Source organism: Belonocnema kinseyi, chromosome 10, assembly GCF_010883055.1.
Source record: "Belonocnema kinseyi isolate 2016_QV_RU_SX_M_011 chromosome 10, B_treatae_v1, whole genome shotgun sequence".
NCBI lineage: Eukaryota > Metazoa > Arthropoda > Insecta > Hymenoptera > Cynipidae > Belonocnema > Belonocnema kinseyi.
The window spans coordinates 32,555,033-32,575,313 of NC_046666.1; the positions used below are offsets into that span (position 1 = coordinate 32,555,033).

Genomic DNA, 20,281 nt, shown 5'->3' on the forward strand with positions numbered 1-20,281 from the left:
CATAAGGATAAATTGTTTGTGATTTTCAATACTATAAATATCCGTAAATAGAATTTTCAAATTCAGACAAAAGTGGTCTCAAAAAATTTCAAAATGCGCTCACTTTTTGAATTTTTATCAAAAATGGCTGGTTAACGAACTACTCCTCTCTTTTAGGACCTAAAAAAGGTGTGCCAAAGATGGATTTGATTCGTTCCCTTTTTCGAGAGTTATCGTGTTTACGGACGGACGGACAGACAGATAGACGCTATCGTAAAAACTTTATTTTCGAATTCAGGGGGTCTCAAAAAGATGAAATCTGTGCTTAAAAAGATACATTTTCGAACCCAAAAAACAAATGATCAGATAACAAAGTTGAAATGTTATTAAAAAAAATATCTTTCCGTCAACAAAGTTTTCAACCAAATAATAAAATTATAAACAAAAAAATAATTGGAATTGTTTAAAAACTTTTTTCAAATTATCTGTTAATTTTAATTAAGAAGAATGTCAAATTATCTCATGGCTTAAGCCTAAACTCAAAAAACACACTTAAAAAGACGTTTTTCCGCCAAATTCGAAAAAATATAAAGTGGCTCGTTTTCAGCCCAAATTTTAAAAAACACATGCAAAAAGCCGGGCTTCTGCGAAGTTCGAATGGAGTCTCATCGGGACAAAATACACAAGGCTACACTGCTCTGGTCTGTCGGGCAGACCACTTTCTTCTGTTTCGAATTTGGCAAAAAACCGCCTTTTTACGGGTGTTATTTGAGGTTAGGGATCAAACACGAGCCAATTTAATTTTTGTTACTTTCGATTTGGTTCAGTAGGTAAAAATAAATATAAACACACTGCTCTGGTCCACCGGGCAAAACACTTTATATTTTCTCAATTTTTGCGAAGAACCGCCATTTCAAGGATCTTTTTTTAAGTTAGGCTGAAAAAACGAGTCAACTTGATAATAATATTAAGTGTAATGAAATATTAAGTTGTTATTATTTCAAAGAAAAAGTTAAGATTTTGGTATGAATTCGTTGAAAAAAATTAGGAAAAATAAATTCCTAACGTGTTAACACATTCACTTTTTCTTTTTAATGTAGTATCCCAGTGGGCAGCACATTTGGTGACGTCTTTACGACATCGTTACGACATCTTTACGACAACTTTACGACATCATATGTCCATGTCGTTAAGGTGTCTACGATATCGTAAATAAGTCGTATGATCTCAAGATGTCTTTACGAAACCGCAAAGACACCGAAACGACATAGACATAGGATGTCGTAAATTTGTCATAAAGATATCGTAACGATGTCGTAAAGACGTCGCTAAATTTTTTGCCCACTGGGATATGATTGTGTGTAATTGAGTAACAAATTTCAATTTACTATTTTAAAATTGTGTTTATGTGGTCTAGTTTTTCGTAACTCTCAGAGCAATGGTCGGTTTACCTTATTATAAATATTATTGCTCTCACCAAAAGAATCAAGTAGAAAAAGGGCCATTGTGAGAAAAAGAGGTCCCGTAAGCATTTGCATTGCTGTCGAGAAATCTCGCAACACTTACTGATAAGTGGATCATAGAATCACTTTAATGTATATTGGCCATTATTAAGTTTTTCCAAAAACATTGACACGGATATTATGATTTAGATATTTATTGTGAAAGACACATTTGAAAAAATTTAAAAAAAAAACAAGCTCTTTTGGTTCAAATAGCGCGTTCTATCATTACTTCGTACATATTGACAGGATGATAAAATACACATTGCAAGAACTTCAATTAATCAGCACCTGCGCCAGGCCTTGGAAACATGCTAGTCATTTTTATGAAAGTAATATATATTTTTTTAGGACAGAGAATCTTGATGTAAACCTTCCAATTGTCAAACAAACAAAGTATATTTTAAATTCCGCATTAAGTGTGGCAAAATACCGAGAAAAAAATCCGGACAGAAATATAAGAGCTTATGAAATTATAAGAATGACAGCCTGATACAGAGAATGAAAATAAATTTATTTTTAAAAGATATATGATACAAAATTCAACAAAAACCATGAAAGTATGCTTTTCCACTATTTAGAATTTGTTAAGAAGTTTAATATATACAAAAAAAGATTTTTGATTTGTGTATCTAATGGTCATTTAAAAAAAAATTAAATGCATAGATAAATTTAATTTGATACATTCTAAACATATATTGATCAATAATTAAAACAAAGCGGCAGAGAATTATAAGTGTAAAGCAAAAATAATAGTAGCAGTTGCTATGTAAAAAACAAGATCTTGTTCTTGATTACAATTTATTGTACTGTATATCTGATTAAGATTTCGTAAATCCAAATTATCATGAACGGTCCTGTAAGTTCAGGACGACTAGCAAAACTGATTAAAAGTTTATATCCGAAAAAAATATATTCGAATCAATATTTTTAACATACTTTTTCTATCCATGACTTTTTATGTAAATATGGTTAAAGCACGGTATCATCTTATCAACATTTACCAAGCAATCGACATTGTCATTACGACAACGTTAAGACATCATATGGCCATGTCGTTAAGGTGTCTTTACGATATCGTAAATAAGTCGTATGATCTGACGATGTCCTTACGATATCGCAAAGAAACCGAAACGACATGGACATATGATGTCGTAAAGATCTCGTAAAGATGTCGTAACGATGTCGGGACGGGACCTCTTGTTATTACAATGGTCCTTTCTCTACTTGATTCTTTTAGTAAGTGCAATAATATTTATAATTAGGTAAACCGACCAAGACTCGGACAGTTACAGAATCTAAACCACATAAACCCAATTTTGAAATAGTAAATTTAATTTTTTTGTACAAAAGCCGTTATAATAAGTGGCTAATATATTATTTGATAGACTAGAAGAAAAATACATTCTGAATGTTATAGCTAATTAATATAAATGGATATTTTTTAAGCTAGTCAGATCGCTGATTAGTGGGACAAAAATTTTGGAGTATAACCGTAAGTAGGACACAAAAGAAGCCAATACTGGGATAAGATCATTCCTATGGGATTTAAAAAATAAAATGGTATAATTACTCATAAGCATATAATACATTTAAAATGTATTGTGAATTTAAAATGGCTCGTCATTTAACTCTAACTTCAAAAAGACCCTTAGAAAAGCTCGGTTAATACAGTTTGAGACTTCAACAGTTTACTTGAAAAATCGTCCTTAAAAAAATTCAACTGCTTTCAATTTACAATTCAAATGTTTTTTGGTTGAAATATTATATTCCTTGATAAAAATTCACCTTTTTCTTAAAAAATTTTCCTACACGGTTAAAAGTTGTACAACTTTTTTTTTCTAAAGAAAAATCTGATTAAATTCCTAGGCGTTTTTAAAAATACACTAAAATATTTAAATCTTTAAAAGCCTTTAAACCACTGTAATGAATTAAAAAACTCTGGGAATCTTTTAAAGTTTCCTAAATTATTTGAAATCCTTTGATGTCTTTTGAATGCCCTTAAAACTTTTAAAGCCCTTGAAAGTTTTGAAATCCCTTGAAACTTTTAAAGCCCTTGAAAAATTCGAAATCCCTTAAAACACCTGAGAACCTTTTACAATACCTTCAATTATTCCAAATACCTTTAAATTCCATTAAATTAATGAAATCAATACAAGAAGTTTTTGTATTCTTTTAAAATAACCTAATTTATTTAAAATTCTCGAAACTCCTTCAAAATTTTTAAAAGCTCTTGAAACTGCCTAGGAATTAAAAAAAATACAATCAAATATTTCTCAACCTTTGATAATTATATCAATTTATCCTCAGAATCAATTATATCAAAACTTTTTAAAATTAAAAAAAAAAATCCACTGAATTAAGTATAATATCAAAGTAATAGAAAAATTATACCTTTGTGAAACACCCTTAGTAAAAGAAACTTTATAAAGATATGTAAGCAAATAAAAAAGGTAGGTGTTTTTATTAAATCTTTTTTCATTTTTCTGTGAATTGTCCATAACCAAAAAGTTAATCAGTTTAAAACCAAGAAATGTTAATTTTTTATAAATACACATTGCTTGAAGAAATTAACCTGGAGCCTAATTTACTGATTATTTTATGATCTGGAAATATTAATGTTTGATATTTTACTACATATAATAACAATTCAGGAGTATTGAAGATTGACCTGAAAAATAAACCTTCTAAAAGTAACTAGGTAAAAATAATTTTAAACAAAAATCACTTTGAGTTGTCTTAAATTTGTTTAAATTTGAGAACAATCAGGCTTATTTTCTGAAAAAAAATTATAAAATGTAGGGTTGCAAAATTGATTTTAAATAAAGTAACCCATCACTAGTAATTCTTAATATGTGTCAAAATTAGAAATAAAGCTATTGCCTAAATATTTGCGAAATTGTCACAAATATTTTTTTTATAGAATCAGCACTTTCTTCTAGAGGAAGAGTTCTGGAATTCCCGCCTCATGAAACGTATCCCAGTGGGCACAAAGTTTGGCAACGTCTTTACGACATCGTTACGACATTATTACGACAATTTCACGACATCCTATGTCCATGTCGTTAAAGTGTCTTTGCGATATTGTAAATAAGTCGCATGATCTGACGATGTCTTTAAGATATCACAAAGACACCGAAACGACATGGAAATACGATGTCGTAAAAATGTCGTAAATATGCAGTAAAGGTGTCGTAACGATGTCGTGAAGACTTCGCCCAATTTTTTGCCCGCTGGGATGGACTAAGAATAAGAACATTCATGCGTGCTGATCGAATTGGGCGCCCCAGCCGCCTACGCATAGGAGTAGATGTAGGGGAAAATACACGAAGCTTTTACTATATGGTAAAAGGAGAGTGGAATCTAAATCGTGTCTTAAATTAAGAAATCCAAGAACTATGGGACCTACAAACACAAGTCCATCCACCACAAGCCGCATCACATGCGGACCCACTCGAACGATGGCAACAAGACCCACCACGCGAACGTCTAGATATGATAGTGACCTTGGTTTTGACCTTGACGATGACCCTCAAGGTAATTTTAAGTTCAGATTGCTTAAAAAATAGAGCCTCCCTTATTTGACGTCGGCAATCGAAAAAGCGCTAAATTTTATGTTAAAAAATGTACTTTGATCATATTTCATCTCCCCTTACTCTCCTCTTCCCCTTTCTCTCTTCCTCCTCACTCTCACCCTCACCCTCACCCTTATTCTCTCCTTCCTCTCTTCTTCACCCTTTTTCTCCCCCCCCCAATCCCCCTTTTACTCCCTCCAATTCCCCTCTTACTTCCCTTTTTATTCGTCTTTTTTTCTCTCCCTCTTGTCTTGACAAGGTCATCAGCAAGGTCACATTGCAAATTTAATGTTACAAAGTAGAACTAAGTTCAACCTTTTCTCTCAAGAAAGGTGTTTTAAGTGTTCCACGTCGATTTTTAATTTTCCTTACATAGGTTTTTGTACTAGGAAAACTAAAAGACCTGTATTTTTTATGTTCATGAAAAACAATTTAAGGGGGTGAAACCTGTCAAAGATAGGGGTCATAAGTGTCGATTGTATAGTTTTTCGTATAAACACCAAATCAATTTCGTTACAAAAAAAATAATAAATAAGGGCGTAAACTAACCATACATATTTCTAAAGTTCTTATGACAATTTTTAAATTTACAGAAAAAAATAAAAAATATATATATTGCACTTAAGGCAAAAATAACTTTTTATTTGTTGTCTATGATAATATATACTTTTCATACACAGATACAATTGGAAACATAGTTTTATAACGAAGGAAGTAAAATAGAGTCCATCCAACATAAATAACAATACATAGGGGTAAATAAATAATTTAAAAATATGAAAACATTTTTGGTTTCAAACAATTTTTTTTCAAAAATCGCACTTGAAAATATTTTATCAAACAAATGAAAATTTTCAAGTTTAAAAAATTTTCAAATGGAAAAATTTGAAACGTCGATAGGTTAAAGTTATTATTTTTGTAGTAACAAATGAAACTGCTACTAAGGAATGTAATTCCATGTACAATTTTAATGAGGCGCCAAAAGAAACTGTAAAAATTTAAACAATTTTAAATTATAATTCCTAGCCTCTAATTCTGAATGCATGCAGAAGTCGTGCCATCGGTTTTAAACAAATTAAGAAGCACATATTACAAATTTTTTACACATTTTACAAAGCCATTGAATTATTTTACAACATATATTCACAACATACGCTGGATTCTTTTTATATAAGTTTTGTAAATATTTTCGATCTGAAAATTGATTGGCTGTATTATATAAAAATTATTTGAAACTATTTCGTTTAAAATACTCGGAGTGGATTTTGTGGCGCTTGATAATGCATCCACCTCGTCCTACGCGTTTGGTCTTTCTATTTACCCCACATTTGTGCGCTGGCCTTTTCAAATTAAATGTCAAAGCATCGGCAACTGTCATTTAGCGATTGTGAATTATCTCCTGGTGAAGCTCCTTCGGATTTAATGCAAATATTCTCATCACGTGCCTCGTGCTTTGCACTTGATTTCTTCGAAAATGCGAACTTTTCTACATTATGTTTAACTTTATTATATCATTGGATAGTGTTTATTTTCTGGAAGAGCCGACTTACTTTAGTCAGCTCCACCAGAATGTAAACACTATCCAATATATAAACAAGTCAGATAAAAGAACACTAACATCATATCAACAACATCGATTTACAATAAGTCTATTATATCAAATATATATTCTATTTATTAAGTACAAATCTCCTTTTTAATTATTATTTTGATATTTGTTTCTTATGTTGCAATAAATTTGATTCTTAGTTACCTTGAAAAATGTAAATCATTTCAATAAAATGAGGCTTAAGCGTGTGGGACCTATAAGTCAAACGGACCTCGGCCTGAATGTGTGTGGGTATGGATAAAAGGACTTCTATAAACAGACTATCCTGGGTGATTTGCAAAGGATCCCTATGATAAGGCTCTCCTGGTATGCATGATTGTAGTAAGGTAGAAGAGTGCAAGAGTCCAGCTAATACGGGTCTTCTGGATGTCTTGCTCCATGTCATTCCCCCCCCCCCATTATATGGGTGAAGGGTGATCGTGCCCGTAGCACTTTGGAACCAGGATGTTACGGAGGTGTTCTAATGGCCTCTCGGGAATACCGGACGACCTCCTTGCGTAATTAGTCTTACCCCAGCATGCAAGGCTCTCCTGGGGCGGAACTTTTGTTTCCCTAGCTGCTCGTGGGACCAGAATCGATCAAGCAAATTTAATTTCAAGAGAAGAACAAGAAAGGGAGGTTGCAGCGGATAGAAGAGGGTTGAGTCTAACATAACCCTTTGCTCTCAATCTGCCTCTCCGGCAGGCCAAAATCAGGCAGCGGCTGTGCTCCAGCTGAAAGAGCTTCGCCATAAGACTGGCCAACGGAATTGTTACCCCAGCCAGGGTTAGGTGGGTCCTAAAGTCCTTCAGTCCTCACAAGTCTTCTAGGCCAGATGGGATATATCCAGTCTTCTTACAGAGGGATGATGGGATTAGAATTGAGCCGATTGTGAGACTTGCTACGGCTAGTCTGATGTTGGGTTACAGTACAACAACATAGAGGGTTGCAAGAGTAGTTGTGGTTCCAAAAGCGACACGTCTATAGGGCTGTTAACTCAACTCAGGCGTCTTTAACTAAACCTCTAAAGAGATGATCAGGGCGGCTAAGATCGCACACGGTGTGCCCGTGGCAGTCGCGAAATGGACCTGCCGCATGTTGGCCAACAGAAACCTAACAATGACTAAGGGCGATACCATCTTATGTGGAACCGTTGACTTGGGATGTTCGCAGAGACGTGTTTTATCACCCCTGCTGTCGTGCTTGGTAGTGAAAGAATTGTTTCATCTCCTTACAAGTTAGGGCCACAACGTTAAAGGCTATGCGGGCGATATACTGGTCATCGTGCGTGGCCAGCATCTGATTGCGTTCTTCGGAGTAATGAAGCAAGAACTAACAGTAGTAGAATTACGGTGCAAGAGTAATAGACTATAAGTCAATCAGAATAAGATGGATGCAGTTGTATTCACCAGAAGGTATAAGTGGGGAATCAAAGGTACATTGAAGGTGGCTGGACAACCACTAGAAATCAAAGGACGATCCAAATATCTGGAAGTCATTCTCGATCAGAAGCTGTCATGAAAAGGGTACCTGGAAAACAAGTGCAAGAAGCTAGTAGCGACTTTCTGGCTCTGTAGAAGAGTCACAGAGAAAGGCTACGACTTGAAACCGTAGACACTTATGTCGACCTAGCACCGTGATGCTGCGACACCCACGATGTCTCGGGGGACATTGATAGGTTTAGAGCCCCTTAATCTTACAATCAGGACCGTGGCTATGAGGGCAGTCTGAAGATGAAATATGGTGAACGATAGCAGTATCTCGACAGTATTGCGGATATTAATTGACATTGATAGAAGGCTGACATTGCGCATGCTCGGGAACAAAATGTTTACTCTAGCTACTCTTTGACAAGAATTACCGAGTCAACCTATCCACAAAAGAAGAATGGCTGAGCGATAGGGCACACCTGCCCAGTGATAGAAACAACTGGTGCACAAGTGGTTTTAAGAACAGACCGAGGCACATCAGAAGGAGTGGGGCTTAGTCTCCGGCTGCAGACAGACTCAAACACTCTTCAGCTTAAAGCTAAACTTTCACCGAGCGAAGGAATTACTTAAGCTCGCGAGAAACGAAATCAAAGTCCTAACAGAGTTGTAAATAAAATACGGAAACCTCTGTTACCATAGATATAAAATAGGGTTCGAAGAAAGTCCCCTCTGTCGTCTGTGCGAAAAGGATGATGATACTTTTACTTGCATCCTTTGTTACTGCCTTGCGATTGCAGGAGAATGTGTATTACTCACAGGCAATTCCATCATCAATGACCCTGAAACATCAGCCAACACCGTATCTGCGGTTCAATCCCTATGAAAAGGGCTGTGGGGTCACGCCTAAGGCTTATAAGAGGAAGCAACGAGATCACCTAACACTGGTCGCTTCCCGAGGATATTTAGGGCGCCTCCAGAGCCACAGCTAGAGACCAAAACATGCGAGGCGGTGGCGATGGTGAGGTGCGAGATGGTAAGGTAGATCTCACCAATCAAACAGCTGTCCAGAAAGGAAATCTGCGACAAACGGTGAGCTGTGAAACATCAACTGTGTCTACTGAGCATGCATTGGTTAGCCTTAGCCACGTGCAGCCAACCACCTCGACAGAAATACCGTGGAAGAGCATCAATTGGGATACCACAATGAAAGAGTAATTGGTGCGTCTCTATAATGAAAAGGTGAAGTTTAAAACAAAAATGGAAAAAGGATACAATTTTAGAACGCAATTTTCTGCAAAGTATCCTCATGTACAGAAGGTCGCACTAATTGATTGATGATCTCGTCTTGGAATACTAAGGCCTTCTCTGCCCAAAATGAACATCACAAGTGATCTGCGTGCACTAATGGAACACCTCAACGGCAAGGTCTTACCTACGTATTTGAACGCAATAGAAACTGCGTAAGAAGTGCAAACTCTTGTATACTGTGCAGCTGTGGCAACCTTTAGAACGTTGAACTGCAAAACTAGGCCTGCAAATGCAGTTTTTGTCCCTGCAAGGCATCGAGATCCACCATGGAAGATGAGGTAGGACTTGAATGCCAACAAAGTAAAGCACAAGTTAGGTCGATTCACTCAACATAAAAAAGGAAATAGAACCAGAAAGCTGATAAACCATGTTACTAAAATCATCCATCCTCGGCACGTCGAGATATTATAACCAGAAATACTGGATAAGAATATGGACTCCCAATGGCAGAGACTTGTAAATCTTATTGCCAAACTTAGTCGTTGCAAGAAAAGAAGTGCACAAAGGCATAAAATAGAAACTTTTAGACAGATGACAGAAGGTTCTATCGTGAACTAAGTGTAAAGCAAAATAAGGGGCCGTTCACATATGACGTAACGCGCCAGTCGGAGGAGAAAAGAGTGATTTGTTACAAAGTGTTACATGGAGAGGGGAGGGGTCATCAACTGCGTTACTTAACGTCGGTTTTATGATTTTATGCACTAATCGATTCAAATTTTAGCGCGGCTTTTATCAGGTTTACATTGGCAATGAGTTCTGTTGATATTGGTAGCGCTGCTTATGTCCCTTTTTTATTTTTTTTTCTTGTGCAATATTGAATATATATTTATAAACCAATCATTCTGAATTTGAAATTATTAATGTTGAAAACATCAGACAGTAATATTTGAATATTCTATAAGTGATATTAGGATGCACACTGTTTGAAACGCTGTAAAATAGCAAAATCAAGATTTGTTACGTTATGGGTGGGGCACGTTTTGTTACGTTGTGTTACAATCGGGGATGGGGGGGGGGTCCAAAATTGGTTGAAAATTGAGTTACGTAATATGCGAACGGCCTCTAACCAGCAAGACAATGCAGTCCTTCAATCAGAAGATATGACTTGCAACTGTTCAGGTGTCTGGGAAGAAATGAACAGATGCAATTTGTACCCTGAGTGGCTTAAACTAGAGAAAGCAAGGGCAAGCAATAGTCCTTAAATGCAACTAACAAAAATCACAGCCTTGGATGTTTCAGCGGTATTGAAAAGGTCAAGTAACTGGAAAGATCTAGGTCCGGGCATGGTGCACAACTTCTGGTGCAAGAACCTAATAAGTGTGCATCTTGCGTTGGCAAGGTGTTTTTAAAAGATCTTTGAACACCCAGATCTGATGCCCAGATTTATGCTTCAGGGTACTACATATATGTTACCTGAAAAACCAGACGCTCAAAGTCTATCTGAATTTCGACCGATAGCCTGCCTTCCAACAATTTATAAATGTTTTACAGCTATCATTGCAGATAAGGTATATGCTCATTGCGATGAGAATGACATCTTTACAGAAGAACAAACAGGATGTTGTGAAAACTTACAAGGCTGTTAGGATCTAGTCCCTATAGACGCTGTTGTCATATCTCAAGCTCGTAAACTTCAAAGGAACTTACACATGGCATACATTGACTACAAGCAAGTGATTCCTTCTGTGCCGCACGACTATTTTCTTGAAGTCTTAAGACTTTACAAAATCTGATTTCTGATCGCGTTACTCACTTTCTAAGTCATACGATGAGGCTCTGGGGTACAAGAATCAAGTATTTTGATAATGGACAATCGAGGATAATTAGATCACTACGAATTAAGACAAGTATATTTCAAGGAGACTGTTTCAGTGGACTATGGTACTATTCAGCGTTGAATGCCTTAAGAAAAACACTAAGCAACATGTCTCATGGGTTCAGAATTCATGATAATGAAGATAGTCATTAAGTGACCCATCTGCTGTACATGGATAACCTAAAGCTGTACGCTAGTTACGCCCATAAAAGTGATCGATGTCACAAAACAGTTTTTCAATGATATAATCAGAGGGGAATTTGGGACCGCAGAATAAGAGGAGGGGTTCGAAAATGACATCAAGACACTGGCTGCAGGCGAATCATATAAATATCTGGATATTCTTAAATCTTAGGGATTATAAAGAGTTTCCTGAATTTGGCAAACAAAATCAGGGCAATCAATACACATGCTATCTTTGTTCTCACGTACTCCTGCGGGCTCATCAAGTGGTCTAACACCGACCTTGAAAAGTCAAACAGAATCGTCCGCGTAGAAATGACGAAGCACCGAATGCACCACAAAAATACAGCGATTAAAATGGTAGCTCTGTCACGACATATAGGGGGTAGGGCCGTTGTAGAAGTCAAATAACGGTGTGAGTCACAAGTTACACAGTTGAAGGACTATCTTGAAAGAAAACGAAATTTTGTGCTTTGCAGCATCATCTGTAAAGCAGATCTTGATTACACGCCCTTGAATTTGTCCTCAGATGGGTCCTTAAATATCAGGGCAGAAACCATAAAGAAACTAGAAATACAGTGGAGGCAGAAAGCTATCCTCTGTGACCATCCTAAAACGTTAGATCGACATGAAGTGGATTGTGAGGCATCCAATATTTGGTTAAGAAAGGGTGTTCTGTATCCAAATACGGATACAGTGTAAAGTAATTATTTTCACAGTCGCAAATGAAACTACCATTAAAAAATGTAATTTCCAGTAAAATTTCAAAAAGGTTCAAAGGAACAATTTTTAATTATAATTCCGAGCCTTTGATTTTGAATGCATAACTTATTTGCCACGAATTTTGTGAATATAGATTTTCTCGACGTGAATTTTGTGACTATTTAAAATTAAAAAATGTATTGCTTGTTTTAAATTGAGTAACTTTTGAACATTTTCTTAAAATATGTTAGGGTGGACTTTAGGGGCTGTATTATATTATTATCAGGCTTTGAACATAACCTGGATTTTTACATTTTTATTCACGAGAGTGTAATGTAATCGTCAAAATTTTCGATCTCTGGTTTCTAACGGATTTTTACGTTTCGGTACTCACAGCGTTCGAAAATCATAAAATTTTTCGGTGTCTCTCTGTATGTCTGTCTGCATGTATGGTTACGTGAATATTGTAGCCACGCTAAGTTTTGAAGGATTTGTCCAATCAAGTCAGCCTTAGGTATAGTTCCTAAGGTCCCTAAATGAAGGTTAAGTTCGTTAAGCAGACATTTGCAATAAAAATTAAAAAATTAAGAACCTTTACAAAATTTGAAAATTTTGTTTTGATTTAAGAAATTTTTGTCAACGCTTCTTATAGATGGGTAGAAGGCTTAAAAATTATCAAAGTAAAATTGTCAATTTCGATAATAATTAGAAAAGTTATATGCTTTTCAACATTTTAAAAATTTTCAAAGAAAGGAACAACAAAATTTTTTTAATACGTTAAGGAATATCGATCTAAATTTCTAATACTCATTAAAAATATGAATTTGGAAACTGTTCTCATGAAATTTCTTAATTCGACAAAAGTTCACAAACTTCAATCATTTTCAAAAAAATGCAATTTTTGTTTTTAGTAGGCTGTATTTCCTCGAAAGTTTAAATCACAGTTTGCAATGTAAGTTATTATATTTATGATATTTGAAAATATGCAGTTAAAGTATGCGCATTAAACGTACGAAAATTAACGGGCATATTTTTTATATGAATTTTGTAAATATTTTCAATCTTAAAATTTATTTGCTGGTTTCCATATAGAATACTTGCAATTAATTTTTTAGAGGTAGTAGGGCTCTTTTTAGGGGGTTGTTTTCTAGTGGTTTTTTCCAATACATTATGTTCGAGTTATAAAAAATCGGGAATTTATTATTAGCGTAGCAGATTAATCTATACATTTGAATTCGAGGAGAAAAAAAAACGGTAATTAAATGTCGAGGAGTAAAAAAATCCGGCGTTTTAATTTTGAGAAGCGCGCAAAATCAAGAATTTATAATTTGAATAACCGAATAATCTCTAACTTCCGGACTTTAATTTATGTTTCTACTTCAATATAAAAGTTAGCGATAGTTCTATAATTTTATTAAATATTTCTAGACATATTCAATAAAGGAAAATTGAAAAAGGGAGTATATTTTTCTGGGAATATTTCTTACTTTAAAGTTGAAATTAACAATCCTTTTAAACTTCTTTGTATCAATATAGTAGAACCTCCATTATCAGGCCTCCCAGAAAACACGGTTACAGAACAGATCTATAACTATTCCAGAACACAAAAGAACGTGTTCTATAACAGGATAGTAACAAGTTACGAACATGCGAGTAACTATGTCGTCTCTTATACGCTAGAAAAATTCTGTAACAGTTCCAGAATGCTGTGAAAACTGATCTGTAACATTTGTAGAACAATTCTAGAACTAAATTACAAATGTTGTATGGCAAATCCTTAACAGATCTAGAACGCTTTGACAACCGATATGTGACATTCCTACAACAATTCTTGAACTTTTTTACGCTGTGTTGTATAAAATCTAGAACAATTCTATAACAGTTCTAGAACGGTTATTTATCAAAGATGGACCAGTGTTATGTATCCCGCAAAGCAATAGGATATCTCGGGATATTCGATTTGACCCCATTCATGTCCCGGGTTATTCCAGGGATCACCCGTCGGAATATCATGCCAGACGGAAATTTTAGTATCCCCATTAATATATTTTGATCCGGGATAGCGCGTACCCAGTCCAGACCTACAAAAATTATACTTGAAACAAATATTACAGAACGTCTGTGATCAGTTTCTTCTAGAACAATTCTATAGCAACTGTTGCAGAAAAGTGCTGTCACATAGTTCGAGAAAAGTCCTGTCACAATTTTGTCACATTGTTCTAGTATACTGTTACCTTTTTGTTCTAGAACAGTTTAGTCACAACTTTGTCACATTGTTCTAGAACACGGTTATCTTTTTTTAGAACAGTTCTGTCACTATCTTGTAACAACTGTTATTGAACACAATGCTTTTTTGGTCTTGAACCGCTTCATGCTAAATACGAAGGTATATTTTGTATTACGTTTTAATCACTTTTTTTTGTCGATAGATTGTCCCGTGTGGACAATACCTTCAATAAATTAATTAAATAATTTGTTTTAAAAAATACAGTGCTTCTTATTTATAGAGGCTTGTAAATAACAAAAGTTGATATTTATTAATTATTTATAAATATAAAAAAATGTTACTCATTAGATTTGCGTCACCTAAACTTTATGTCTGCACCAAAAACTTTTAGCTGAATATATCTGCAAGGTAATTTTTTTCAACAGGCTTTAATTTAAAACATTTTCTCTAATGATCTGAATGGAATGTCCAAATAGTGGTAGTTCGCTGATTATCTGGCCGGTTTCATTCTTTCTCATAATGTGCATCATCATCTATATGTATACTTGTACAACAATTTCTTAACTAATGTCTATCGTCTTCGACAATTTAGCGTATCAAATACGCACACCAATATGTCTGTTTTTATTATTGGACTGAAGTTTCAGACGTTAGAAAACGAATTTTTTTTAAATTTTGGACTTACATATTGTTAAAAAAAATTAAAACATGCAAAGAAACCGTTTTTATATTTTCTAAGGCGATTCCAGCCGCAAACCAAAAGGGGTACAAACGAAAGGGGGCAACGAAAAGGGGTACTTCTTTAACGCCCCTTATTTCAAAGGTATTTTGAGAAAGTGTTGAAATTTTTTTAAAAACGTCTTTCAATTTTCGGATAATATCAAAAATTGAGACAACATACATGAAAACACGTACTCGCAATGGTAGACAGCAAATCTCCCTAAAAAGGAAAAGGGGGTAACTTTTTTAATCCCACCTATTCGAAAGGCACTCTTACGTGGAGTTGAAACACAATTTATAAACACATTTCCATTTGCGAAAAATGATCAAAATGGAGAAAACTGCATGAAAACTCGTTTTGCCGAAGACAGATGGTGAATCTACCCTCAAACGAAGAAGGAGTGTTTTTTTAACAGCCCCTATTTGAAGGGTACTTTCGAGAAATGTCCAAAAAAAGTTAAAAAACGTCTTTCCTTTTGCGGAGAACATTAAAAATTGAGAAAAACTTCACGAAAACTCGTCCTGGCAGGTATTGACGGTGAATCTCTTCTAAAACGAAGACGGGGTCAAAGATGAGAAAACTTGCCCAAACACTTGTTCTGGCATGGATAGATGGTCAATTCTCCCCACAAACGAAACGGGGGTGACTTTCTTAACGTTTTTTATTTAAAAGGTGCTCTAGAGAAGCTTAAAAAGTATATTTTAAAAAAATCTTTCCATTTACGCAGAATACCTTTTAAATAGAGGGTAGGGGGTAAAAAAAATCAACCGCTTCGTTTTGGGGGAGATTCACCGTCTATCTGTCTAATCACCCCGTAAATAAAAAAACGTTTTAAAAGGTTCTTTTAACGCGTCTTCAAAGTATCTTTTAAATAAGCGGGGTTAAGAAAGTCGCTCATGTTTCGTCTTAGGGGGCCTTCGCCGTCTATCCTTAGCAGGACGAGTATATAAATACATTAAAAAAATGTTTCCCTACGCCTTTAAAGTACATTTTGTATAGTTTGGGTGAAAAAGCCACCCCCTTTTCGGTTTATGGGAGAATCACCGTCAAGCAAGTCTCTTATTCTCTAAACATGGGTATGAAGCAAATAGTAGTAGCATATATGTTATATAAAACAAAAGATCTTGTTTTTTATTACAATTAATTTTATTGCACATCTAATTAATGTTTTGTAAATCCAAATTGTTGTGAATTGTCCTTTGATTTGAGGAAAAATAGCAAACCTTATTAAAGTTAAAATTCAATAAAATACACTATAATCAATATTTTTCTCATAAGTGTTTGTTTTCAACTGTCTGCGTGAATATGGAAAAAGAGCGACATTATCTTATCAGTATATAGGAAGTAATCATTGAAGGTGCTATATAAACCACAAGGCCTTGTTTTTGTTTGAAATTTTTTCAATTGCGTCTATCATCGTGAATTTGTAAATCTTATGAAACACGTTAATGTTTCCGGAATAGCTTAGAAATAACTATTATACATAGCACTAACTTTATCATTCATTTTTCAGTCAGTATTGCGAGATTCGTCGATAGAAATGCAATTTTTTGGAGGATCTCCTCTTTTTACAGTGGTACTTTTTCTACTTAATACTGTTAGTGAGTGCAATAATATTTATAATATTATATATTAATTAAAAATACAATAGATTTTGAGATATTTCAAAGCATTTTCAATATTCCTGTTATCTTTTCAGGATGCTAAGCACGCGTTTTGCAATCATTTACAATTATAGGCAAGATAATATTTTTTTATTAAAATGTTCGCCGAGTTACGTTTTTCGGGTTTTCGGGTCGAGTTTCCAATCTGAAACTCAGACTGAAAAAGTTTCAAGCAGAGCAGCAGGGGTAGGGTTTTATATATAATCTGCATTTTGACGTCTCTGTTCTCGGTTTGTGATGAATTTTATTGCCTCCTTTAGAAATCCATCGGTAATTTTTTTTTAATCTTGAAAATTAACAACAGTGGCAAGATTTGTTTACAAAATCAAAAGTCCGCTTTAACAAAAAAAAACCCCACTCTTATATTCTTCAAATATTCCTGCGTGAATTTTGCCTTCTATAAAAACTATATGTTCTGTGACCTATGTTGGATAAATATTTGTTGTGGTCATGAGAATGTTGTCTTGAATAAATATTTATTTCTGACGTCAAACTACAGCACTCCTGTATTATTCTTTTATATACGAAAATAACAAACTCTGATATTTTTCCATCACAAAATTATAATTAAAGTTGGCTCATGGCTACTACAATAATTTTTCTAGTCAAATCCCGACCTGGCTCAACCTCCCTGGGTTTTATGAACAGGAGCAGGTCGGGGACCAGCCGGGCTACATTTTTCTCAAATTTCCTAGTCCGGAGTCGGCCTGTTACTTGCCGGGCCAATCCTGAAAAGATCCCACTGTCGGGAGCCGATTGGGCACTGGTCAGGATAATTTTTTTTTGTAGAATTTACATTTTGTTTGAAAGCCGTGACATTATCAAAGGCGTGCTTATGGATGCTAAATCAATTTGTGAACATCCCGAACCAATTTTTGTTTGTCCGAGATATCGCGCACTTTTGATTTCAGTTTATCAATGCGTTCTTTCTTCAGGCTTTCATTGTGGAACTGAAATGGTTGATGGGTGATATCTTGGAGGCAAAAAATCGGTTCGGGATGATCAAAAATGAAAATAGAAGATAAAAAGGTTTACGTAAGGATGGCCTTTGCAGTTTTTTAGAAGGTAAATCAAATACGGCTTCAGGTAAAATTTCTTTTGCCTTTTCTATTCATCTAGCATCCATAGTTACGGCTCTTAAGAATTTGGAATTTCTACAAAAAATTATCCTAAGCAGTGTCTGACAGGCTCCCGACCATGGGATCTTATCAAGGTTGGTTCGGCAAGTAACCAGCCGACTCCCTGCTGGGTAATTTGAGAAAAGTTTCGCCTGGCCGGCCCCTGACCGGTGCCTGTTCATGGAACCCAGCCAGGTGTGGCCCGGTCAGGATCCAACCAGAAAAATTGTTTATGTAGGGGCAACCGGGGAAATTTCTGCACGGAAAGAAAGAAGCCTGATGCCAACTTCACTTATAATGTTATGATGTAAAAATATCAGAGTTTCATATTTCAGTATATAAAAAGCACAATTCAGGAATGCCCTAGTTCGACGTCAGAAACAAATGTTGTCAACATAATTAGGGAAAAAGTAATTTGAAACAAAAATTACCTTTGGTGATCTTGAAGTTTTTTTTATTCTAATATAATCTGGTTTCTTTTCTCACCAGAGGGTGTAATTTCCAGAATTCCCAAATTGATTTGGAAGAAAGCAACTCACCACCAGTAATTTTTAATATTGTTAAATTTAGAATAAAAGCTATTTTCCTAAATATCTGCGAAATCCACTCAAATATTCCTTTTCTTATAGAATCAGCACGTTCTTCTATAGGTGACATTTCCGAATTCCAACTTTATAAAACCTACGGACCAGAAATAAGAGCATACGTGCAATTCAATAAATATATGCAACCCAAAGAGCTACGCATATATGTAGAATCAGGAACCATTATGGAAAGGTTTGAACACAGGCTGTATGACTGGGCTGATTTGAATCGTGTATTGGGAGAAGAAATTCCAATTCTACAGGCCCACCAACAACAAGCCCTGCAACAACAAGCGCAGCAACAACCAGTCCACCAACCACAAGTCCTTCCACATGTGAATGCACTCCAACAATGGCAACAAGGCTCATCTCGTCATTCTCAAGAGAGGATGAAAAAATAATATAAATGTGAAAAATATATTTAATTTCCCTGCATAAAAACTAAAAACACTTCTGCAAATTACGATGGGTGTGTTTATTTTTGCTGATTTTATGAGCACATGGCTTCCTTTTATGCATTATATCAATTTGCGTATTTATAGAGAGAAATGATTGCTGACCGAAAAAAATAGACACAAATTAAAATTATTTCCTGAAAAAAAGATCCTACTCCATCTTCACTCCATTGGGAATCGAACGACAAAACTTGTGATTTCCGGTCAGATGCTTTTCGAATTAAGCTATTAGAGGGATCAGAATAAGACCTCTTAATTCAAGAAAATAACGCTAATTTTTAACTAGGTGGAAGGTGGAGTTGGATCTGCTTTTCAGGAAATAACTTTAATTTGGAAATATTTTTTTCCATCTAGTCTGATTAAGACGTTAAGAATTTGCTGCTATTGAAGATTCTTAACTTGATCGATATTGTGTAGATTTTCGGCCTGCATGGCTTGACAGGCTGATCTACTGTCGGTAAGGTTACCATCTCTGATGATATAACAGATACTTTAATAAAAAATAGACACTTTGAATACTTTTTCAGTAGGGTGTCCTTCGAAATAACGAGTCCCTGGCCAAAATCTCAAAAACGAAAGTAACCGCGCGAGCTTGAACTTAATATTATCTCATGTAGATGGCTCTGGTCGGTACAGTCGCAAACGAACCACTTGTCAAAAATCGTGCGTTGCAGTGACTGATTTTCTATAGAAATTTTGATAGCGAGAGAGTTTAAGACCGGAAATAATTGTGCATCTTGATTTATTGAAATAGAAAAAACTTCTTAAAGGTATGTACGATTACGTAATTGTTACTGTAAAAGGGATTAACATTAATTTCCTCAGTAAAGACATATAACCTGAAATGTGTAGTTTAAAAAAATATACCTCGAGACACCACGTTAGTACAAACGATTTTGTAAATAAAAAAGTATTGACAATGAGATCCCGTGAGAGAAATTTCCCCGATATTCCCCCCGCGGCTGGAAAATGGTTTTTTATACCGCCCCACAATGTGACGAAATTTCGAAAAGCTGGCCGAAAGTATTAAATGTCAATAAATTGGGCCAAGTTTTGTTAAGCACAGGTTTTTGTGGTAGCTGATTACGAAACCGATGTCAAAAATACCGAAAACAAAATGGCGGACGAGAATGCTAAACAAATTTTTAATTTTTTTGAAATTTCGTATCAGATGGTTTTCATGGTTGCTGTTACGTATCCGATCTAAAAAATTCCGGAAACAAAATGGCGGATCCAATATGACGGACGCGTATGTTAAATAAATTTTTCATCTTTTTTGAAATTGGTATCAGGAGGTTTGTTAGATCTCTCATTACGAATCTGATGTCAGAAAGTTAAAAAAAAATGGCGAATTCAATATGGTAGATGAGTATGTTAGATAAATTTTCGATTTTTTTTTTAAATTGATATCAGGAGGCTTTCAAGATCG

General features: G+C 35.1%; 2 protein-coding genes across 2 annotated transcripts in view; one reads left to right on the forward strand and one right to left on the reverse strand.

Moving 5' to 3' along the window:
• LOC117181065 overlaps nucleotides 1-20,281 on the reverse strand; it is a 34,608-nt gene that overhangs the window by 1,874 nt on the left and 12,453 nt on the right. The window lies entirely within an intron of this gene.
• Nucleotides 16,478-18,826, forward strand: LOC117182331. Its single transcript, XM_033375490.1, has 2 exons — nucleotides 16,478-16,632; nucleotides 18,443-18,826. Exons 1-2 carry the CDS (start codon nucleotides 16,572-16,574, stop codon nucleotides 18,796-18,798), a joined length of 417 nt encoding a protein of 138 aa, XP_033231381.1. The 5' UTR covers nucleotides 16,478-16,571; the 3' UTR covers nucleotides 18,799-18,826.

Bases quoted from the DNA above. Each gene is read 5' to 3' on its own strand.
- LOC117182331 (XM_033375490.1), top strand. From the start codon at position 16,572: ATGCAATTTTTTGGAGGATCTCCTCTTTTTACAGTGGTACTTTTTCTA. The intron at 16,633-18,442 runs GTGAGTGCAATA...CTTTTCTTATAG, and splicing joins TTTTCTACTTAATACTGTTA to AATCAGCACGTTCTTCTATA.